Source organism: Empidonax traillii, unplaced genomic scaffold, assembly GCF_003031625.1.
Source record: "Empidonax traillii isolate 1590-97213 ecotype Southwest subspecies unplaced genomic scaffold, ASM303162v1 scaffold1150:size236519, whole genome shotgun sequence".
NCBI classification, from domain to species: Eukaryota; Metazoa; Chordata; class Aves; order Passeriformes; family Tyrannidae; genus Empidonax; species Empidonax traillii.
Genome location: NW_020956343.1, coordinates 218145 through 236519, shown reverse-complemented (window position 1 = coordinate 236519; position 18375 = coordinate 218145). Strand labels below are relative to the sequence as shown.

Genomic DNA, 18375 nt, shown 5'->3' with positions numbered 1-18375 from the left:
ACTATGGTATTGTTTATTAAAGATTTATGTTAAAGCTAATGTAAAGGTCAAAGGATGTAAAACTGCTTATGTAAACTAAAACAATGGCCGAATACCGCTTATGCAAGCAAAGATAACCCCCAGATGTTCAGGAACTAACAGAAATGTGACAAACAACCCCATATAAGGACATATGAATAAGGGGTCAACTATGGGACAAAGGAGGAAGACTTCTTACTTCAGCCTTAACGACCACCGGGAGGCAGAGAACGACCCCCTAACAACAACTGAAGCATGCGCAGAATACCTCCACTATTTCACAAACAACGGAAGTGAAGATGTATAAAAAGGGAACTGTTTGAACTGCTCAGCACGGCAGTTGGCGGAGCGCAGACTCCCCTGCCGTCCAGCGCTGTATTTGCTCATATTCTACTTGCTATAATCAATAAATTTTAATCGAATTTTGATCCTTTGTGGTCTCAATTTATCACAATATCAATAGAAATCCTAAAGATGGTAATTACATCACTTAAACAAAATAGCTATAATAATCAAACTTATCTAGATGCATTAAAGAATTTAACAATTTTAAACAATACTTAGTAAACGTTAGTGATATAAACAATGTTATAGGGAAAATTAGAAACTTAAAAATGTCTCAGTAAGGCAAGCTAAATTCTTCTCTCATCAATGTAAACAGAAAATGTAAAAAAAAGATTTACGTGAAAAATATGTAAAAACAGTCAGTATAACTTCAGCTCCGGCTCGAGCCGCTGCCCCCCCTCACGGGGGGGGATGGTGTTGTGACTGTTCATGTGTCCGGGGGAGCCATGCCGCTGGCACCGCTTTTCTTTTGGCCCCGGGATTCAGAGAGATATGCTGTCCAACGGCTCTAGCACCCCGCCGCTCCCCGCCATGCCCTGGGGGTCCTTCAGGGGGTCGTGGTCGCTCCCTCCGTGAGAGGACTACGCCGCGATCACTGCCGCCTGGCCTCGGCCCGGCGTTTGGTGTCCACCGGGACCTGACCTCCACGCCCCCGGGGCAGGCGAGCAGCAGCGCCACTTCCCGTCGCACGCGCGGCCACTTCGGGCCGCGCCGCTGCCGGTTCGGCTGTCCTTGGAGCGCACAGAGGGCAGCTGCCCCGCGGAACCCCACCGGCCGTCGGGGCCACCGCCGGCGCGCCGCGATGCAAACGGGAAATACACGGCCGTGCCCTCACACGCGGGCACGGCACCACCCCGCTCCGCGCGGCCGCTGCAGTCGGCAGGGTCGCTCGCAGGCCCCGGGGCGGCAGCGACGGGTGCCCGTTCTGCAGTCCCGCGGAGTCGCGCGACCGGAAGAGAAGGGCACCTCCCCGCCGCGCGCTCGCAGCAACCCGAATGCGTGGGCAGAAGAGGGAAGCCCATCTTCCGTTCCTGGGGGGAACAAGATGGCGCCGCCCTTGCAGCCATGTGCTCGCCACGTGGTCGACAGCCCGCCGACTCGCATTCCGGGGGAGCCCTGCCGGCCAGCCCCCCCCGTGGCAACCCCGTTGGTTGGGTCCCGCGCCCAGCGCTTCGTGGCAACTCCACTGCCCGGGATGACCGCGGCGACACCCCACGGCCCCCCCTGCAGGCATGGTGGCTGCCCCTCCAGGCAGAGCGGCCCCGCGTCCGGGCCACCGCTCCTCGCTCAGGCGCTCCCCAGCCGGGCTCTAGCTCGCCCACCGCGCCAACCCCCGCCACTGCGCCGTTTTCGGCGCCGTGCGCCGTCCCAGGGTCCTCGCCCCGCGCTGCTCTGGGTGCGGTGCTGCTCGCAGCGACCGGACCGGCTCGTCGCTCCGGGCGGAAGTGGGCGGGGCCGCCGCGGCAGGCGTGGAGCTCGTACCGGCGCCACCGCCCATGGCCACAGCTCCACCGCCGGAGCCGTCCGCCTCGCCACCCGCAGCTCCGGGCGGTTCCACGCTGCCCCATCCTCCTCAAACATCGCGCCGTTGCTGCTGGCAGGCACAGCAACCGCTGCCCAGCCACCCGCCCGCAGCACGGGCCATGGTCCATGCACGCCTCCCGCAGAGGCAGCCCGCAAAGTGGCCATGAGAGAGGAAGAGAAGGCACCACGTCCTGCTTTCGGCATGGGCAAAATGGCGCCACCCATGCTCCAGCGTGGACCTCACGTGTCCGCAAAGTTGCAATGGCTTGGGAATTCAAAGTCCGTTCCCTTCCACCAGTCACACAATTCACGACACGCACCTTACTCCCGGGATCCACGCATCCGTGAAAATTCAGTACAAAAAGGTACAATCTTTGTCCGAGTCTCTGGTACCCCCCCCCCCGCTTTCCACATGGTAAGACCCCACAGAGGTCTTTGCCCGGGCATGTCTCTGAGGGGGGGAGACCCAAGGTCTTTCTTTGTGGACGAATTTCTCTGCGCGGGATTTAAAATGTCCATTTTCTTCTCCTCTGCTTTCTTTCCGTTTCTCCACCCCCCATTCCAAGCAGTTTCACTAAGAACTGTATATAGTATTAGTCCTAAAACAGTTATTTTCATCAGTTTTAAAAGCCCAGCTAGTTTATGTCTGTTAACTTGTTTCCAAAGTCCTTTCAGCATTAAGCTTAAGGCTCGTTCACGTGAATGAAAAGTTCCCTTTTTTTTCTCTCTTTTTTCTTTTTCTATTTTTTTTCTTTTTGCTATTTTTTCCCGTCCTCTCACCTGGACGAGGTTTTTCTTCTTTCTTCTTTGTTTCCGAGAGGTTTCTCTCCAAACGCAGGCAAATTCCTACCGAGATTTTCAGGTCTTTACTCCAAGCTCAATCGCGGTTCCTTTGCAGACGCCCATCAGAGTTTCCTTTTCTCTGGTACCTGACGTCCTGTGGCTTTTTATGGTGGGTGTTCTTCAACTTATAATAAAGTTGGTACCTAACACCTGACCATAATTCCCCCTGATTCAGGGCAAGGTTTAAGTCCCTGTTCGGGATCGCCAAATGTGGCGTTATTAATATAACAAATAAATATGTCCCATGGGGACCAAGCTGAACACCAACGTGGTGAGGTAACGAAAGGCCTTTTATTCAAAGAGTCACATCCTTAAATAGTAGTTTCAAATGGTCCAACGTCACACAGGTAACATCCTAAGCCAATCCAACGCAAGCATTTAACAGAGCATGTGCAACGGAGTCTTTAGAACTACAATTCCCAGAATACCTCAGCAGCACCTGGTGAAGCCACTTCTACAGCCTGGGAGAAGAGACCGACCCCCACCTGGCTACAACCTCCTTTCAGGTAGTTGTAGAGAGTGATGAGGTCGCCCCTGAGCCTCCTCTTCTCCAGACTAAACAACCCAGCTCCCTCAGCCTCTCCTCATAGGACTTGTGCTTGAGTCCCTTCACCAGTCTGGTTGCTCTTCTCTGGACCTGCTCCAGCACCTCAATATCCTTCCTGAACTGAGGGGCCCAGAAGTGGACACAATACTCAAGGTATGACCTCACCAGCACTGAGTACAGGGGAAGGATCACTTCCCTGCTCCTGCTGGCCACACTGTTCCTGATACAGGCCAGGATGCCATTGGCCGTCTTGGCCACCAGGACACACTGCTGGCTCATGTTCACCTTCCTGTCAATCCAAACTCCCAGGTCCCTTTCCACCTGGCTGCTCTCCAGCCACTCTGTGCCCAACCTGTAGCGCTGCAGGGGGTTGTTGTGGCCAAAGTGCAGGACCCGGCACTTGGCCTTGTTGAACCTCATCCTGTTGGAATCAAACCATCTTTTCAGCTTGTCCAGGTCCCTCTGAAGAGCCCTCCTGCCTTCTAGCAGATCAACACACCCCCCTAGCTTGGGGTCATCTGCAAATTTGCTGATGGTGGACTCAATCCCCTCATCCAGATCATCGATAAAGATATTAAACAGAACTGGACCCAACCCTGATCCCTGGGGGATGCCACTAGTGACCAGTTGCCAGCTGGATGCAGCCCCGTTCACCACCACTCTCTGAGCCCAGCCATCCAGCCAGTTCTTAACCCAGCAGAGTGCACCTGTCCAAGCCATGGACTGCCAGCTTTTCCAGGAGTATGCTACGGGAGACAGTGTCAAAGGCTTTGCTGAAGTCCAGATAGACTACATCCACAGCTTTCCCCTCATTCACCAAGGGGGGGGTCACCTGATCATAAAAGGAGATCAGGTTGGTCAGACAGGACCTGCCCTTCCTAAACCCATGCTGGGTGGGTCTGATCCCTTGTCCATCCTGTAGATGCTGTTTGACTGCACTTAGGATGATCTGCTCCATAACCTTGTCAGGCACTCAGGTCAGGTTGACAGGCCTGTAGTTTCCCGAGTCCTCCTTGCAGCCCTTTTTGTAGATTGGCTTGACATTTGCCAACTTCCAGTTATCTGGTATCTCCCCAGTGAGCCAGGGCTGTAAATAAATGATGGAGATCGGCTTGGCAAGCTCTTCTGCCAACTCCCTCATCACCCTAGGATGGATCCCATCTGGTCCCATGGACTTGTGTGGATCCAGGTGGCTCAGTAAGTCACTATTTCCTCCTGGAATACAGGGGGGCTGTTTGGTTTCCTGTCCCTGTCTACCAGCTCCAGAGGCCAGTTGTCCTGAGGGCCACCTGTCCTACTGGTGAATACTGAGGCAAATTAGAAGGGGAGCTCCAGAGGGAAGCTCGCCCAGGACGGACCGTTACCCTGCCCCTGTGGGGAACTGCGGGGGAGTATGGGAGGCTGAGCAGCCAGCACTGTCTGATGGACTTGCTGGGCCCTCTACAGCCCTTCCTCCCTCCCTCCTGATGGACTGGCTAAGACGAAAAGGCTGGGGAAGAGAAGGGCTATCTGTGTATTGGCCCCCGTGTGTTCTGGGTCTGTTCCAGGCTTGCAGCCTGTGGTGAATATTCTTGCCCTCTGTGCCCTGATTCAGCTTGAAAGGCTGTGGCAGAACAAAATAAAGGGCTACCTGGTTGTCACCCACTGTTTCCGTCCTTAATGTGAACTAACAGTGTATTAGAATGTGACTGCAGAAAAGCAGACAGACTCAAATGATGTGCCACCAGAAAAAACAGACTGAGAGTCATATGGATGAAAAACACTTCCTGCAGAATAGAAATTGAACAACAGAACATGCCTTAACTGCAAGTGAGATACACTAAGACAAGAGACCTTATCGTCTGACACACCAAAACAAAAGTTTTGGACTGTAACAAGAATTTCTGAGTCAGGAGTAAGTAAACAAGAAAGACCAATTTGTGGAAAAGCTTCTGTCACAGTTAAGAACTGTTGTAATATCAGCCTGTGGCTTCCAAAGGTGGTGTGTACACAAGGATCAGACTCCAATTTGAATAATACTGTCAAAACACCAGATAGTGCAATGACTTGTATTTTGATTTTGTTATCTTCTATCCTATGTTGCCTTTACGCTTCTTTTATTGTTACTCTAATTGTTAGACTGCTGCCTCTTTCTAACAGGTCTAAGTGGGACAGAGTTTTCTCCTTTTGTAGGTGTCCCATAAGGAGGTGATCCAGCAGCAGAATAGAAAACTCATATTGTTTTGCTGCATTAATTGTTTTGAATTTTGCAATGTTCATATTTGCATATATTTTGTCCCAGCAGTTTGGCAGCATTTTGCAAGCATAGTTTGGAGTATCTATGTCTCCTCTGAATACTGCAGCTTGTGAAAGGGATTCCTCCCTGGTTTTGTTTGGAAATCCACATAGGATTTTGTGTGATTGGGAGATCAAATTTATCTACCTTATTTGTCTCTAAAATACTTTGTCATTCAGTGTCATCTAGGAGTGTGTGAAGTACAGAAGAAGAGTCCTGTGTTAGAAAAGGGGGGTGAGAAGGTGGCTGCAGCACTGCAACATGAATTGGTTCTGTGGACCCTCCCATGGGACCTTGAAACCTGGTTTGCATCTTGCCTGCAATCTTTGAGACAAACTGTTAACATCACTAGTGGGATAATATGTTTAGATCGCTTAAATTATTTGTTTAGATTGTTTCCTAGCTTTATTGTAATACAGCTGTTTTGTTAGTGTTCATATATACATATAGGCACATATACATGTAGATGCTTTTATACATAAAGGCAAGAGACACCTGCGCTGCCACTCCATGAGGCAAAGATGATTGACTGCAGTCTGGGGCAGACTGTGGCAGGATGGCTTGTCCCTGATAAGGCCTGGAATCTGTCCAGAGAATACAAGCTCTCTACGATGAGCTACTGGCAGTGCCAGGATGCTGTTTGCTGTAGCATCAAACTCCGGATGCAGCCTGCTTTTGGTAAGCTCCTAACTGGCCTATAGATTTGAGAGGCTGACTAGCCTCTTTATACTATAAAAACTCAGTTCCTCTCACACAGTCAAGATGCAGGAATTCCAAGATTTGGGATTCCTTTGAAATTGTCATCGGACAGAGAGTCACACTTCATGGACTCACAAAGCACAAATAAACAGGGTTTCCCTCATCATTCTCTGCAATTGAAAGGAGAGAGGACATCACTTGTGCTCCTGATCCCTTAACCAGTCTTCCTAAGGCCCCAAAGTCTCTCTTGATTGCCCTTGGACTTCTTATTGCAACTTCATCGCTGCCTACCTGAAAAATCAGTAATGAATAATAATCTGAGGGCCATAACAGGGTAGAGGAAGCTTTCTCTTCACATCTTTAACCCAGGCCCGAGGGAGGCAGCAGACTTCCCTAAGAAATGGGTTTGCTGCATATTGGGCCTTCTGTTCCTCTCAGGAGAGAATCTCCTATGACAATGACCTGTTTGTTTTCTTTATGGAAGCGCTTTTGACACAGGGCATAGGCCAGATGAACTGGACAGATTTTCATTATATTTTGTTTACTGAAAGTTATATGTTAATTGTAGAGTGTAAAATGTCTTAAAAATGTAATTCACAGAGGTGAAGGGAGGAATTGTCGTGGGTTTGCCAACCAGCCCCTCGGGGCTGAAAATAGTTTTTCCAGGTGGATTTCGGGAGCAAAGACAATCAAAAGTTTTAGTAATGCCTCTACCAATTATATATTTAAGAAAATGGAAAAAAAGCCTGGGGGCAGAAGAGATAAGAGCCAGGAGGTAGAAGAAAAATGGGAGAGCCAGCATGGCAGCTGGCCCTGCTGGGCCCGGGCATGTGCCCCCCACCCAGGCCAAGTCTGGCCTGGGCGAGGGGGGACCAGGCCCCCTTCTCTCCTGTAACAGAGTAGAGAAAAAACTCCAGAGAAAAACTGCCTGGATGAGACATGCTGCAGAAGGAATTCCAGGCCGAGAGATAGAGCAGCCTCCAAGGTCAAAGCTGGCAGCCAGAGGAGAGAGAAGAGAAGCCTGAGGGGGGGAAGGGGGGCTCCTTTTCTCCCCCCTCTCTCTCCCTTCAGCAGGGAAAAGACTGAAAACTAAAAACTCCTTCTGTCTGTGGAAGATTACTGAGGGAAGAGACCCCCTGCAGCTCATGAAGGAGTCCGTGCTGAAGCAGGTGAATGCATGTGAATGCATGAGAAGGCTATGACCTGTGGGAGGTCTAAGATGAAACAGAGTCCTGCTGGAGATCTGTGGCCCATGGAGAGAGAGACCTACTGTCATGGTTTTGCTGGTTCTTGGAAACTAGGCAGGAATTTTTCCCTTCCCCCTGCCCACTGTGTGCAGGGCTGTTAAGTGGCCAGTTAAGGAGCTCAAAAGAAGCTGCCTTCTGGTTAATGGCCTCAGAATCTCGTCTCCTGGGAAACGGGGGGAGGAGTTTGGGCTTGCTGCTGAGGCTGGAACTAGGTTGAAGTGGAAGCTCGGTGGGGTTTTGTTCTCAGCCTGGTTGCCAGCTGTGGATTCTGCTTGGATTTTTCATCAAAGAACTGTTTCTGAAGCTGTTTGGTTTTTTTTCTTTTTTTTTTCTTTTTCCCTTCCCTGTTCCCATTTGTTTCTTTCTTAGCAACAGTTCTTGTGCACATCAAAGGGAGAAGGAAAACTATACCGCACGATTCGACCAGCCAAACAGAGTGAGTTTTTTCCCATTGGGGAGGACTTTTTCTTCATTGTTGTTTCTCTCCTTCCTCTCTCTCCCCTTTCCCAGTGTGTGTGTGGGGGGGAGGGAAACCCATTTTCGGTTTCTCCAACACACCCCAGAGGGTGTCACTCCACATGGCAATGACCAGTGATTCCACAGCACCCCCTGCTAAGCAACATAAAGAACTGCAGGCTCTGCCTTTCCAGTGATCCAACAGCGCCTCCAATGACTGGCACAGGACACTACAAGCTCTGCATCTCCGGTGATCCAACAGCGCCCCCTTTGACTGTGGTTAGAATTGCACCAAAGGGCACAAACAACTTTTTTTTCTTTACTTGTTTATTGGTTTGTTTTGAAGGGGATTATTTGTGGGTATAGGAGTATTGTTTGGTTGTTTTACTTGTTTTCTGTCATTGTTTCTGCCAACACACTTGTGTCTTTAAATAAAGGGCTGTTATTTTTCCTTTTTCCACAATTTTTTTTCCCTTCAATCAGAGCCTTCTTATTTCAGATTTACAATTTCTTAGAGGAAGGAGTTTGGGTCTTTCTCATAACTCATCCTCAGCAAAACACCTGTGTCTCATTTAAACTGAGATACCTACGCTGGAGCAAGTTGGCCCGGGTAGGACTTTTGATCCCAGTGAGGGATCCATGCTGGTGCAGCTGAATTTGTGGCCCTAAGGGACAGCAGAGAATGGAAGAACTGTTGCCCGAAGGTAGACTCACACTAGAGAGGTCCATCAAGGACTGTCTCTCATGAGGAGGGACTCCACAAGAAACAGGGGTGGCACAGGGGTGGACTCAAAAGCCATTATCCCCTGTAACGGTGGGAAGACCATGGCAGACAAGTGTCCCCTTGCAGTCCATGGAAGACCCCACAGGGCCCGGGTAACCAGGCCCAGCCCTGAGGTCGACATAGAAGAAAGACAGTTCCAGCTGCAATGAATCGAAGCTGTCATCCTAGAGATATTAGAAGAGGAACTTTAGAAGTGCTGCAAAATTATTTAGAAGACCTATAACTCTGGAAATGGAAAAGTGACTGCTTCTCCTAAACTGATACAAGGGGGGAGGGGTATTTCTGTAAATACATAGCACTTTTGCCTAGTTAGAATTGTTGTATATATAATTCTTTAGGGTTTATTTTACTAATAATAAATTCTAACATTATTCTCCCCACATCAGATCTCTTTTGTCTGCATAAACCTTCTCTCAACTTATAGCAATTGTGTGGGGGGTGGGTGAGAAAAAATAAGCCCAGAGTAAACCCACAACACACACGTCTTGTCAGTAGCATTTGCATGAGCTGCAGACTCCTGTTGGGTCTCTCAGCTCTCTCTGAGGTGTCCTTGGTTCAGGAAACCCCCCTGTACACCACACTAGAGTGCTTCACTGTGGATGGTGTGGCACCAAGAGCTTCTTACCTTGTCAACCAAGTGCTAGTTTCAGTTTACACCATGTTTAAATCTTCCACTGTTGCTCCTGGCCCTGCCCAGGTCTCCTCAGCTGCTGTCACATGAGCTGTAGGCTCCTGGTGGGTGTCTTAGCTCCCCTTGAAGTTCCCCCAGTTCAGGAAACCTCCATGTACACCACATTAGAATGACCAGCTCTGTCCCCCAGTTAATGAATGTAACTGCATAGCAACAAACACACTTGAGCTGCAGTCTGCTGATTTGAACAAGAAAAGGCTATATCAAGAGGACAGTTTCATTTAAAAAGACTCTATTATGGAATCCTAGTCCTCTTCCTGTCTTGGAGAAGATCTAACTTATTTTTCTGGACTAAGTGCAAATGTCATTTCCTCATGCCATTTAAGGAGTTGGTTGAGGTTAGAATGAATAATTTAGTGATGAGATTATATTATTGTGAGTTCAAAGAATCGTAGAATTTTTTAGGTTGGAAAAAAACCTTTAAGATCATTAAGGCCAACCGTTACGAGTTTTGCTATTATGTAGGCAATTAAATGCATTCTGAATTCTATTTTTAAATAATATATTTAAACTACATAAAGCACTTGAAGCTAAAGAGATGTACCTTAAATGCAATGAAGTACTAGATTTTTTTTTAAAATATGGTAATAGCAAAAGGCAGAAATAACACTGACCTGTTAATTGCTGAGGATAGTCACCTCACAACCTTGGACATAGACAAGGAAGAGATGTTTAATACTTTCTTTACTTTGGTCTTCAACACTGATGATGGGCTTTGGGGATCGCAGTGACCTGAGCTGGAGGACCATGACTGTGAGAATGATCAACTTCCAGTCAACCCTGAACTTATGTGAGATCTGCTGCTCCAAGTGGATCCCTATAAATCTATGGGACTTGATGGGATTCATGTGAGAATACCTAAAGAGCTAGCTGATGTCATCCCAAGGCCTCTCTCAATGATTTTTGAACAGTGTTGGGAATCCAGAGAGGTCCCAGTTGACTGAAATCTGGCAAATGTTGTCCCAGTTTTCAAGAAGGGCAAGGAAGATGACCTTGGAACTACTGGCCTGTCAGTCTCAATTCAGTGCCTGCTAAAATTATGGAGAAGCTTATTGTGGGAAGAATTGAAAAACACCTGATGAACAAGGCAGTCATCAGTCACAGCCAACAGGACTTCATGAGGGGAAAGTCCTGCTTGTCAAACTTAATTTCCTTTTACGACAAGGTAACCCACCTAGTTGATCAAGAGAAGCCACTTGATGTAGTCTTTTTGGATTTCAGTAAAGCTTTTGATACTGTCTCTCATGGGATCCTTCTGGACAAAATGTCCATCACACAGCTGGATAAACATGTCATGTGATGGGTGAGCAACTGGCTCACAGGTTGGGCACTGTGAGATACTGGATCTGAATCTCACTGAATTATTTATATGGGTTGGAACCAACTCACTGTGTGTGTGTGTGTGCGTGCGCGCGCGTGGAGAAGGACTGGGCCTAGACCTGCAAGTACATGGTAAGGCCTACTGAGAGCACATGACCAAGCCTGAAGACGTGCAGCCAACATGACTGAGCCCATGCAAAGCACATGGCAGAGCTGAAGACCATGTAGCCTGGCTGTCAGTCAAGGCAGACCTGCCTGGTAGACTGTCCACACCACTCCCCTGGAACCTGTGACTGGCTACAGCACACCTCACTCTGGCCTGGAAGGCATTGACTGGATATCCTGCCTGGGAGGGAAAAGTGAACTGTATAAATAGACGAGACTCCACGTGACCTCTCTCTCTCTTTTCTGAAACCTGAACCATGTGAACCAGCAGATCTTGTCAGTAAGCATTTTTCCTTTCCTCTCCTCTCTCCTTCTCTCTTCTCTCTTTCTTTACCCTTTTAATCTGTTTTCTTTTACTCTTTTCCTTCTCTTGCAGGTAACTTAAAACCAATGAATTGTGTTTTACTAAAGCTGGTATACTGATTGTTTGCAATAAGTGTTTTCTGTGAACTGAATCTTTGTGCTGGGTGTTTTAGTGAAATATTTTTTCTTGGTTGGATTTTACTCCTGAAAAACATTTTGCCAAAATATTTTTCTCACTAAATTAAAAGAATTTATTTTAGAGAAGAGTGTGTGATTCTTTCTCCAGATGTGAATTCAAGGTTAAAAAGAACCAAAAGGTTTTTAAAAAGTGATACTTTGGAGTTTTGTTTTTTTAATTTGGTAGATTTTAGAAGTAGTTATATAGTAAATGTAGATTTTAAAGTAGCAGCACGTTATCCCTTACCCTTTAACACAGTAAATACACATAGCAAACCCTGTTACCCATTCCCATATCAATGCCCCTAAATTCCACTGTCCTTTTTAGTCTCATTTTCAAGGTAGAATTGTAGAAAACACCCTAAAATCTGCACAAGAAGATATAGTCATAGACGCACAACAACCTTCAGGCCCAGCGCTCTGGAAGGTCTCCAAGAACAGCACGTGCTCTGAGGAAGATGAAGATGAAGAAGAGAGGGTCCCAAAAACATGCCCAGACTCAATTCCTGAGAGGAATTACCTCCACAGCCTTTTAGGCAACAAAAATCTTTAATAAAATGTATCCACTCTGGGCAGCTTATATCTTAAAATCCAGAGTGCAACAGGCACAAAGGATTATTGTAAAGGATTATAGTAAATGAGGTTACATCAGGCTGGCAACCAGTCACTAGTGGGGTTCCACAGGGCTCCATTTTAGGCACAGTGCTCTTCAACATCTTCATAAATTACTTGGATGCAGGACTCAAAGGTATACTAAATAAGTTTGCTGGTGACACTAAATTGGGAGGAGCTGTTGACTCCCTCAAAGGCAGAGGCCTTGCAGAGAGACCTTGAAAAGTTAGAGGCCATTGTCCCTGGTTAAATGAGACAAGGGTCTTTTGCTGAGGATGGGTTAGGAGAAAAGACCCAAACTTCTCTTTCTAAGCAATTATAAATCCAAAATTAAGAGGTTCCGATTGAAGGAAAACAAATTATGGAAAAGAGAAAATAACAGCCCTTTATTAAAAGGCATATGTGTATTAACAGAAACACGAAAAAAAAAGTAAAACAACCAAACAACACTCCTATACCCACAAATAACCCCTTCAAAAACAAACCGATAAACTGGCAAAAGGAAGAGTAAACAGTTCAATTTTTGCACCCTTTGGTTCAATTCCAACCACAGTCAGCAGGGGGCGCTGTCGGGTCACCAGAGATGCAGAATTTGTAATGTCCTGTACCATTCACCAGGTGGCGCTGTTGGATCACTGGAGGTGCAGAACTTGTAATGTCCAGTGCCCGTTACCAGGCGGCGCTGTGGGATCCTGGTCACTGCCATGTGGGATGGGGGAAAAACAATACCCTCCAGGTATGTCAGAGGGAAAAAAAACAAACCAAAAAAACTCGGTTCCCCTTCCCTTCCCACACTGGGAAAGGAGAGAGGGAATGGGGGGGGGGGGAAAGAGGGAAGAAAAAAACAGCAATAAAACAGAAATTCTCCCAATGGAAGAAAACTCACGAACTTAATCTGGTTAGGATTCACTTTAAGCAGGACCTGCAGCCAGCAACAGTGGAGCAGAGAGCAGCAGCAAACTCCCCTCCAACAGGAAGGAAAAAAAAAACAAAACCAGGCAGTGTCTGCAGCTTGCAGCAGGTGCCAAGCCCACTGGCACACCAACCTCTTCTCCCCACCTCCTTCCAAGCCACACCGTAGCCCCCCAGCTCCTCCCTCTCCTTGCCCCAGAGACAAGAGAAATGGAGCAAAAGGTGGAATTCCTTTCCTGCCTCATTCCTAGGAGACTAATCTTTTGACCATTAGCCAGCCCGGCTAGTCTTTTGTGGTCTTGAGTGCTTATCTTGATAGCCTGGGGGGAAGGGAGAAAATTCTCTGCCCATTTTTCGAGAACTAACTAAAACCACAACATTATCCACACATAATTTTCTCCCTTTTCCATGCCACCATACTCTATCAAATTAAACTCTTTTTGAACTCCATTCATGCATACATCATCCTAAAATATATACACATTCACAAATATATAGGTACAAATACGGATACAGAGTGCTGACCTGTTTACCCTAAGATAATATCTCCTTGAGGTATGCACCGGGTTTCTCCATCTTCTTGCATCATTCACCATGTGCAACCAGGTCCTTGGGAAAAAACAATTCCACAAATGGATTTACCTATGCTCGAGGCGGGGTTAACCCAAACTGTTTTACCTAACATACCTCTCATGTGAACCACTGGGACCTTGTCCCTGTCTACAGTGTGAAGGGACTCTGATTGGGCAGGGTCAGCTAAATTGATGGAGCCTCTAGTGTTGACAAACCATGTAACCTTTGCTAGGTGTTGATCCCAGTGTTTGAAAGTCCCTCCACCTAATGCTTTCAGGGTAGTCTTCAACAGTCCATTGCACCTTTCAACCTTCCCAGCAGTTGCTGCATGGTATGGTATGTGATAGACCCATTCAATGACATGCTCTTTCGCCCAGGTGGTAACTAAGCTATTCTTGAAGTGTGTCCCATTATCTGACTCAATCCGCTCTGGGGTGCTGTGCCGCCACAGGACCTGTTTTTCGAGGCCCAGGATGGTATTTCTGGCAGTGGTGTGGGGCACCGGATGCGTCTCCACCCATCCAGTGGTGGCTTCCACCATGGTAAGCACATAGCGCTTACCTTGGGTCTGTGGCAATGTGATATAATCAACCTGCCAAGCCTCCCCATATCTGTATTTAGTCCACCGTCCACCATACCACAGGGGTTTCAGTCTCTTAGCCTGTTTAATGGCAGCGCATGTCTCACAGTCATGGATAACCTGAGAGATAGTATCCATGGTTAGATCCACCCCTCGGTCTCGTGCCCATCTGTAGGTGGCATCTCTGCCTTGATGGCCAGTGGCATCATGGGCCCATTGTGCTAAGAACAATTTTCCTTTGTGCTGCCAGTCTAGGTCCACCTGTGACACTTCAACTTGTGCAGCTCGGTCTGCCTGTTCATTGTTGCGATGCTCTTCATTGGCTCGATTTTTGGGCACGTGGGTGTCTATGTGGCGGACCCTCACAATCAGTTTCTCTACCCGGGTAGCAATGTCTTGCCATATATCAGCGGCCCAGATGGGTTTTCCCCCTACGTTTCCAATTGGTTTTCTTCCATCTGTCCAACCACCCCCACAGGGCATTGGCCACCATCCACGAGTCCGTGTAGAGGTAAAGTTTTGGCCACTTCTCTCGTTCAGCAATGTCCAATGCCAACTGGACAGCTTTGAGCTCTGCGAATTGCCTTGATTTACCCCCTCCTTCCATAGCTTCTGCAACTAGTTGTGTGGGACTCCATACAGCTACTTTCCATTTACGTTTCATCCCTACAATACGGCAGGAACCATCAGTAAAGAGTGCGTAGCGTATGTCTTCTTCTGGTATTTGCTTGTATGCTGGGGCTTCCTCCGCCCGTACCACCTGCTCTCCTTCTTCTTCTTCTGCTAGACTAAAATTCTCACCTTCCGGCCAGTTCGTGATGATTTCTAGGATCCCAGGGCTGTTTGGGTTTCCAATGCAGGCTCGCTGCGTGATCAGGGCTATCCATTTGCTCCAGGTGGTATCAGTGGCATAATGCGTAGAGGGCGTCTTCCCTTTGAACATCCAACTCAATACCGGTAGCCGAGGTGCCAGGAGGAGCTGTTCTTCTGTGCCAATCACCTCTGAGGCAGCTTGTACTCCCTCATAAGCTGCTAGGATTTCCTTTTCTGTTGGAGTGTAATTGGCTTCTGACCCTCTGTAGCTTCAGCTCCAGAATCCAAGTGGGCGGCCTCGGGTCTTGCCAGGCACCTTCTGCCAGAGGCTCCAGGAGAGACCCTTATCCCCAGATGCAGAGTAGAGCACATTCTTCACATCTGGTCCTGTCCTGACTGGCCCAAGGGCTACAGCATGGGCAATCTCCTGTTTAATCTGTTCAAATGCTTGCTGTTGTTCAGGACCCCACTGGAAATCATTCTTCTTGCGGGTTACCAGACAGAGAGGGCTTACGATCTGGCTGTACTCGGGGATATGCATTCTCCAAAAACCTATGGCACCCAGGAAGGTTTGGGTTTCCTTCTTGCTAGTTGGTGGGGCCATTGCTGTGATTTTATTGATGACTTCAGTCAGGATCTGACAACGTCCATCTTGCCACTTTACTCCCTGGAACTGGATCTCTCGGGCAGGTCCCTTGACTTTACTCTTTTTGATGGCAAACCCAGCTTCCAGGAGAATCTGTATGATCTTTCCTTTCTCAGAGACCTCTTCCGCTGTGTCCCCCCATACAATGATGTCATCAATGTACTGCAGGTGTTCTGGGGCTTCACCTTTCTCTAGCGTAGCCTGGATCAATCCATGGTAGATGGTGGGACTGTGTTTCCACCCCTGGGGCAGTCGGTTCCACGTGTACTGCACGCCCCTCCACGTGAAAGCAAACTGCGGCCTGCACTCTGCTGCCAAGGGAACGGAGAAGAATGCATTCACGATGTCAGTAGTGGTGCACCACTTCGCTGTCTTGGACTCCAGCTCGTACTGGAGCTCCAACATGTCTGGAACAGCGGCACTCAGTGGTGGGGTGGCTTCATTCAGGCCACGATAGTCCACAGTCAATCTCCATTCTCTGTCGGACTTACACACAGGCCAGATGGGGCTGTTGAAGGAGGAGTGGATCTTGCTGATCACGCCTTGGCTCTCCAGCTTACAGATCATCTTATGGATGGGATCACAGAGTCTCGGTTCGTTTGGTACTGCCGACGGTGCACTATTGTAGTGGCAATTGGCACTCGCTGTTCCTCAACCTTCAACAGTCCCGCAGCAGAAGGGTTGTCTGAGAGGCCAGGTAGTGAATTCAACTGCTTAGCCCCCTCTGTCTCCACAGTAGCTATCCCAAATGCCCACCTATGTCCCTTGGGGTCTTTGAAATATCCATTCCTAAGGTAGTCAATGCCCAGGATACATGGGGCATCTGGACCAGTCACAATGGGGTGTTTCTGCCACTCCTTCCCTGTCAAGCTCACTTCAGCTTCCAACATGGTCAACTGTTGAGACCCTCCTGTCACCCCAGAAATGGAAATAGCCTCCAGTCCCATATGTCCTGAGGGCATTAACGTGCATTGAGCGCCAGTGTCAACCAAAGCCTTATATTCTTGTGGGTCTGATGTGCCAGGCCATCAGATCCACACCGTCCAAAAGACATGGTTGTCCCATGCCTCTACCTGGCTAGAGGCAGGACCCCTCTAATACTGATCTCTGTCCTGCTCATCACAGTCTTCCATCTGCAAATACCTTCTAGCAGGTCAGATCCCTGCCCACAGGATACCGGCACTGCACTCACTTTCATGGACTTTGCTTTTTCCTTGTCCTTCAACTCTTCTACTCGGGTTGCCAAGACATGGGTAGGTTTCCTGTCCCACTGTGTCATGTCTTCTCCATGTCGAGATAGGAAATACCACAGTTCGGTTTGTGAGGTCTGTCTACCCTCTCTAGTTGGGGGGTGCCTGGTTCTCACTGGTGCCACCTGGGAACTGTTTCTCTCAATCTTTTCTAGGATTTTCTCCTGTTGATCTTGTAGTTTTGTAGCTATGGTGGTGAGGTTATTGACTGAGGTCTCTACAGAGGAAACGCGGGCTTGTAGTCATCCTTGGACCATGCTGTCGTACATCTGAAGTTTATTTGCTATAAACGTCGCTGGCTCTCTTTTTTCCCCAGCCTCCAATGATGTCAGGTAACTGATGTGTGCAGATGGCCCCATACGTATGAAGGTCCACCACATGATTGGTGTACATCTAACCTTGTAAGGATCGTGATTGGCTTGCATATCCCTTCCAAACAGTACCTCCAACAATGCCATTTCCCTCAGGCATCAGATCCCCTCCTCCATGGTATTCCAGCTCTTCACACAATGGTCTGTCTGCAAGACCTCTCTCTAAATGAACCTCTCTCTCATAGCACCCAGCAGCCATGCCCAGAGAGAGAGGGGCTTTGATTCTCTCACAAATGCCTCTTCAAGGCCCACATCCTGGGCAATAGACCTCAAGGACCTTGCTTCACCGCCATCAAGGTTTATGGCATCACCCGTTCAGTCCCAAACTCGGATCATCCAGGTCAGTATGGGCTCATTCGGGTGACGAATGACATCTGCCCATAATTTTTGGAGGTTGTCATACGATATGGACTCAGCGATGATTTCTGGCTCCGGGTTGGTTGCCTGTCAGGGTCCTGCCTCCCCATCATCATCAACTGGGTGGGTTGATTTGGTCTTATATTTCCTCTTTTGGATAGGGGCAACCTCCATTGACTTGTTTGGCCCCTTGGAACTGGCCTTATCTGGATTCACCCTGGTATCAGGCCTCTTGTTTTCATCTTTTCCTTTTCCCTGTGAGGGCTGCACCATACCGAGCACCTTTTTGTAGGCAACAGCTAAAGCCCCACATGCATCTACCACCTGCCTCTCTATGGGTTTTCCACGACCTCTCTCCCTCACAGCTGTTAGTATCTGTGTAGGGTTTAGGAGTTGTTCGAGAGTGAACTTCCATGTTGTAGGAACTGAACCACTTTTTAGAAATTTATCCATATTCTCCCATGGCCCATGCCATTCGAGGTTTTCCACCACTGGGGCTGGCTTCTGTGCCCGTTCCTGGTAAATCCTGGACCTAACTACAAATATTAGATATGACACCGTGGCATAAACTTGCACAAGAAGCCCAAAAAGTAAAACGTCTCTTACATCTAAAGAGAGTTTAAATTTCTCAAAGGCCATTGTATTGGAACCAAAGGGAAAATGTATGAAGGGTTGGGCAAATATACCCCCCCGTGTTTCTCCATAGGGATAGGTGCCATTATCCTTAAAACCCCAAAGGAGACAGTGTAGGCTAGAGCAGTAATATATCCGTGAGAACATATCCCGAAGGAAAATAACAGGTGCTGAGTTTGCTATGTCATAAAACCAGTGCGAGATCTCAAACATACTTATTGCAATGAGGGTCAT

At 48.2% G+C, this 18375-nt stretch overlaps 1 protein-coding gene across 1 annotated transcript in view; it reads left to right on the top strand.

Moving 5' to 3' along the window:
* Positions 1-1408: 1408 nt before the first annotated feature.
* The window catches only part of LOC114068931 (proline-rich protein 18-like), a 115053-nt gene continuing 98086 nt past the window's right edge, over positions 1409-18375 (top strand). The window contains exon 1 of the mRNA XM_027905400.1: positions 1409-2302. Within this exon, the coding sequence (XP_027761201.1) occupies positions 1409-2302 (894 nt within the window). The remainder of the gene's footprint in view (positions 2303-18375) is intronic.